At 39.2% G+C, this 6,081-nt stretch overlaps 1 protein-coding gene across 3 annotated transcripts in view; it reads left to right on the forward strand.

Annotated features, from left to right (window-relative positions):
* bsnb (bassoon (presynaptic cytomatrix protein) b) overlaps positions 1–5,475 on the forward strand; it is an 80,647-nt gene extending 75,172 nt beyond the window's left edge. For 2 of the 3 annotated variants that reach the window (XM_026167802.1, XM_026167803.1), the window contains exons 10-12: positions 51–106; positions 353–464; positions 1,064–1,262. In XM_026167802.1, coding sequence (XP_026023587.1) covers positions 51–91 — 41 coding nt within the window. In that variant the 3' untranslated portion in view covers positions 92–106; positions 353–464; positions 1,064–1,262. Of the gene's footprint in view, positions 1–50; positions 107–352; positions 465–1,063; positions 1,263–2,168 lie in introns of those variants that run through there. The other variant, XM_026167801.1, reaches the window with a different exon arrangement.
* Positions 5,476–6,081: the final 606 nt, after the last annotated feature.

Consider the following 6,081-nt stretch of genomic DNA (forward strand, 5'->3'; position numbering starts at 1 on the left):
ATTTTCTTGTTTTTTCATATTTGCCTTCTTCTCTTTTGTCATTCTTGCAGCTTTGTCCGGCCTTGGGAAGAAGTTCACTTCATTCTGGTGAACTGTAGAGAGGAGGGTAATGAAACTGTAGTTCTTAATAAGAGACTTGTTGAAATTATAAAAATGTATACATTTTTGTTGTTTTTCAAGCTGTTATGTTAGAAGCACGGATTGCGTTAGAGAAATGATGACGGGCTGACATCTGTCAACAGAAATGATGGAACACTTCCAAATTTTGAATAGTTACTGCTTAGAAAAGGGAAATATGTGTGGTTATTATTTAACATGTTCATTTTCTTTCTACTGTGCTGCTTTTTTCCAGGGTTTGCAGAGTGGAAATAAGTTGGATTGGTAGCTTTGTACTGGAAAAACCTATGAAACTGCTTTAATACATTTCACTTTTTAGAGGACAGGGAGGAATGCTGAATGCATCAGTGAGTATCTCTACTTTTAGGACAAGTTTGAAAGAGATTTAAAGGGTTTAACGCTCCAATGTATTTGTTAATTGTCTGCTTGAAAAAAGGCTGAATAAGAAAATACTTACACATACACTGGCCTCATTGTCTGAATTTTGTTATGTTTAATGTGAGCGTCAACATTTTAACAGTGTACATTTGAAAGGGAATCGTAACAGGTCGACTTTGATTTTTATTTTTTTATTTTTTTGGGACAAAGCACCACTAAGCAGTCGAAAACCACGTCATAATAGTAACTTATTGAAAGATTTGATAATTTTGTATGTAGTAAATGCAGCAGATGTTATGCTATTGATCATTGGTGGTATTTTTTATGCATTTAGGTTTGTGTTTTGGTTTTCTTGGGGTACACCAACACTCCAAGCTGTGAAAACATAAAATGCTGTCTCACTTTGATTAATGGATTAAGTGTTCTATCAGGGTATATTTACATAGATTAGCATAGTCCATGTCTGCATAATGAGAAGACTCAAGTGAAGTGATGACTCATTAAATGTCTTGATTGTATATTTGAACTGATTCGCGGTACCTCTCCTTTACCCCGAATTGCTAAACAGAGGTGGAATCAAAGGATGCCTTGTCAGCACTCAATTCCCCAGACATGGGCGCATGACTGAAGTGGATTAAATAAGGGCGATCGCTTCGTCAGCACAGTGTTACAAGTCCTGAGCAGAGGGCTGAAAGTAAGTGGAGGCTTATACAGAACTATGGTCCCAGAATGATGATTGCGAAGACATCTGAGGCCTCATTAGACCAACGGCAAGTCACTTTCACATGCTGCACATCTGTGTTCTTGTGTGTGAATGTATGCCTGTGTTGCTGGTTTAATTAACTTTTCTTTGCATGTGCATTTTTTTTTTTTACAGTTTTGTTACTGTCCACTTGAAGTTTGTGTAGCAGAGATGATAGGCAGAAACCAAGAGCAAGTGAGGTCTGCACTAGAATAGTTTACCTCCTAACTAAACACACCTCCGATAATCTGGGCCAAGCACACTGGGCTATAATTAGCCAGCGAAAGCTAACTGTGGCGTGGCTTTAGTTGCACACACGCAAAGACACACAGAGACAAGAGCACATGTAGGGACACAGATTCATGACTCATTGTAATTCATTACATGGTAGAATGAACAAATTCTGCTCAATGGAGCAGAATTGCAAAAGTGCAAATAAAGCAGATTTCAAAGCTCGCTTTTTTTTCTCTTTTGCCTGTGTTAAAACTCACGCAGGGACAAAGTTGAAGTTTATTTGAGTGAAGATCTATCATTTAGCTTTGATTCTGTCTGCTGTCGAGTTTGGATTGATGTCAGCAACCGTGTTGGTCATCTCTGTTGGTTGCCACTCTGAGGAGTCAGAGGGGAAATGTAGAGATAAACCAGACCCAGTGGCTCAGTGAATTACTGCCAGGACCAGCAGGGCTGTGATAGGCTGGAGTGTCATGTGAAGGAGGATGTGGTGGGCAGGCTGCGTCGTGACATGAACAGAAGAAAGAAAGCTTTAATCTCTGTCACTATGTGATTGCTTTTTACAAAAATATGGGTTTTTTTAACGTCATTTTTGGTATTTTTCTTTTAACTGTATTGTTTTAATTTAACTAGCATCTGTTGTGCATTAAGGTTTCATTTATTTCTGCCAACATTAACATTTCCATTGTCTCTATTTCAGGTCGATAATGGGGATGAGGCAAACTGGAAAGAGCAAGTCATGCCTCCCATCCTTTTTTAAAAAAAGAAAAAGTCCTCCTGGGATCTGTGTGACAGTAAAAGCCCCACTAACTGAGGCAGGTGGATATCATAGGGGAAAGTCAGCATGCTCATCCTTGCGTGTCCCTCCTTTGAAGCAGCTCAATGAAGAAAGCCTCACAGCGCCCTCTACAGGGGTTTTAATGTGACACCACTCATGTCTTTCAAGGATACTTGATTCTACTTTGATGCCTTCAGAGTATTTTCATGCAAAACATGGTGGAAAATCAATAAAAAGAAGTCAGATTTCATAGGTTTTACCTTGTACCAAAGAGACCAATCTTAGCCCTAAAAGGCACCACATACCTGGAGCAGAACCTGCATATCACGACAATGACGACCAACCTGATGACGCCACTAAAACTCTTCAAGGCTTGGTTTCTCTGATCTCTACAGTACATTCCAGTATAGGGAAAATGACCCTGTCTTTGAATGTGTTTTTATTTGTCTTTTATTTTGTTGTTGTTTCAGTGTCTACAGAATGCATTGTGTAAACGTGGACATGAGAATGCACGCACAAATGAAAAACTGCAAAAAAGAGAAAAAAAAGCCCATATCAATACTTTTTCACCACCTCGAAGATGCCGCTAGTCATTAGCTGTAGGTTTTTAGGGAAGGGAAATTACTACCGGTGTGCCCACATGTGTGAGATTCACACGGATGAGAGGACCAAATGAAAGAATGGCCACGGCTCTTTATTAGCCATCACAAAGCCATCGTTGTAGTCAGCCCCAGAGCATTCTGGGACTTTATCCTTTTCATTGATTTGGCTCATCTTTTAGTTTCTTTTCACTTTTTTTTTGCCTGATATATTCACTGAATGGAAGAGCCTTATTCGGTACGTTTTTACTTGTATACCTCATATGTTTGAAAACGTTCATATTGTCACGCATTTGTTTTTACACTGTATACTACTGTATGTACATAAGACAAAACAAGAGATATAATTATGTAAATTTGTTGTTTTGTGTATTTAATGAATCACTTTTCTGTGACTTTTTTTGTTATGTGGTTTACTTTGGTAAAACTTTTTATTTATATTATCTATTTTTCACTTTGTATTTATTTGAATCTCTGTTTTCTCGCATCAAACTAATTTGCTTATTCATTTTTAAAAGCAATAGCATGCAGAAAATGCTATATAGCACATAAATGTAGTTTATAGTAGTGAAGGGTATTATCAGACACTTCTGTCAATAACTAGCCGTAATACAATTTGTCAGAGGGTTTACAATCACAGTACCGTGTACAAACATGCATGGTATATGCAGACGCATAAGAGCATGCAGACAGGTACGAACACACTCTCACTTTCTCTTTCTGTCTTTCTCTCACTTTCTCTTTCTCTCTCTCTACCAATTTCCTGCAAACACACGCACACACATACTGCACACGTTACACACTTTGCATCCCTGTTACACTTCAGAGCCAAGGCTAATTGAGTTCTCTCCAAATAGACCTGTTAACCTCCTGCTGATTGATGAGGTTACCAATAAACCAACGAGATGATCTCACTAACAAGCTGGGGCCACTGCCTCTATTTGTACAAAGACACACACGTACACACATGCGGACACACACACAAACACACACCTACACTCACAGACAGATACAGGAGAGGACGAAAGCAATTATCAATTCAAATGTTCTATGCAATGACTCATTTTGAACCTGGAAGTGATTCAGCCTAAAACAGTTTATTATCATCACTGTACTCACAAGAAAACAAGAGAATTATGAACTACGAAAGCAGAAAAAAAAAGTACTGAAAACGTTTTTACTTAGCAACTTGTCTGTATGAATTTGAATATTGAACTAGAGTTCTTGTTTGTTTTTTTGTTTTTGTTTTCTGTGGCATGTTTTGACCCCTCACTCCCCGCATGGGGGACTTGTTGCCAAAGGGTAAACTGTGTTAGACTGTCGGTTTTATGAATGTCCACCATCATGTTGCTTTGAAGCATGGGTTTGCTTGGCTTTGTCTGGCTGTTCGTAAGCCCTCATTCAGTTTTTGTGCGTTTTGGCTGACCTGGGCTCCTCAGTGTTTGGCTTGCAGTGACTGTCTGTGCTGCTATAAAACCTGTGATACAGATGGTCAGCACTCCTCATTAATATGTGTCAATGTACATATTGGGTGTCAGTATAACCTGTAAGGATGAATGGAATGCTTCTATCAGATATTTCATTGTTGATTAACCCACTCAGCAGCCAAGCCATTGGAAAGGTGCATGATTAGAAACTATATTCTTGGAAGTTGTACCTGAATTTAAAAAAGGAAAAAAGGGAAAAAAAAGGTAAGGCATGATTTCACCGAGGTTTGCCTAACAAACCTTGACGTTCACAGGCCAACGTAGAGAATAACAATGAGTAAAATGTTCAGCCAGTCATTCACAAATCAGGGCATGTCATTTTGAAAGCACAAGCCTGACTGGCAGCACTCGATGCTTGATGAAACACAGGAATATCGAGGTTGCGTGACAGTGCCTCTCTCTGAACAACGTTAATACTTGCATAAAAACACGGTGAGGAGCGACGGCGAGGCGCATGATACTAAACAGAACATTATTAACAGAAGGGCAGACGGGCACGTTCTCACATTCTTACTGTAAATATAAAGTCATTCTTCTGTACAGCTTTTGAGTTTCGAGTACGGCTGTCATGTGCATCCCCATGCCGTATTTGCTGCCAACTTTTGTGTATAAAAAGAATATTTATTATCACAATAATGAGGATGATGACGATAAAACTAATGATGACGATGATCATTATTACTGCATAAGCATAGTGTATGTGGCTGACTTGTATTGACTGTTTACAACAGTGGAACAAACCTTGTATTCAGAAACATATCCAGTCTCTGTGGAGTTTCTATACATATTGTATTTGTTAAACGAGGAGAAAAAAAAAACCTCCGTGGCAATTGCAGAGCAGAATGCCTTTGTCAGACTATCAGGAGGTCTTTAGTTTGGTGGGTGTGATCCGCGAGGTGACGAAGGGAAGCAACGGGAAAAAAAGGAAACTAAAAATTTGGAAAAATGTCATTCACTGTTGTAAGTGCAATGGGCAAAATGTCAGTCGTGTATCCATTGTGAAACCTTGTGTTTTATTCAGTGTATTCCTGTAAGCAGAGTAAAAATTTTGGTGCATCATGTCAAGTAATGTGATTAATGAAAATATTGACCCTGCAATTTCCAAATGGAGAAAAGAATAAAAAGAAAAGGAGTATATTGTGATTTCTGTCTGGGGTCTCTGTGTGAGTATGTGCATGTGAGACACCGATATAGACTCATAGTTGTAGGCAAGTTGTGCGGTAGGTTTGCTGCCAGCCAGGAGAGGAAAAGATCAAGAATAAGACCCTCGAAGGCAATGATACTGTTCAGATGAGACTAGGCTTTACATGCTGAGGCAGGGATGACTTATCCCGGTGTGGGTGGTAGAGGGGAAGGATCAGCGTGAGGTGGAGCGTTTGCCAATGCATAGGGAGAGATGGAGGTGTGAGTGTGTGAGTATTCGTGACTGAGTCTGCACATGTGTGCATGTCAGAACAAACCGATTACAGTTCCTATCGTCGCTAACGTGTGCCTTGTGTCACGTGTCATCTGCGTGGTTTGAAGGATGCAACATGATGAAGATCCTGATTTTTATTCATGATATTCTCATTGAGACTGAAGAATGTACCTTTTAATAACAAATATTCTTGGAAATACTGCTGGATTTAAAATTTGTTAAGAAAACTATGAAAAGGATGGTCTGTGTTTCATATGCACATTGTGCCAGATATTTACCTGAAACCTGAGAAACCAGGTTGATCTGTGTGTCCTGGCTTTTTGTCATCCATG

Source organism: Astatotilapia calliptera, chromosome 5 (genome assembly GCF_900246225.1).
Source record: "Astatotilapia calliptera chromosome 5, fAstCal1.2, whole genome shotgun sequence".
Lineage (NCBI taxonomy): Eukaryota > Metazoa > Chordata > Actinopteri > Cichliformes > Cichlidae > Astatotilapia > Astatotilapia calliptera.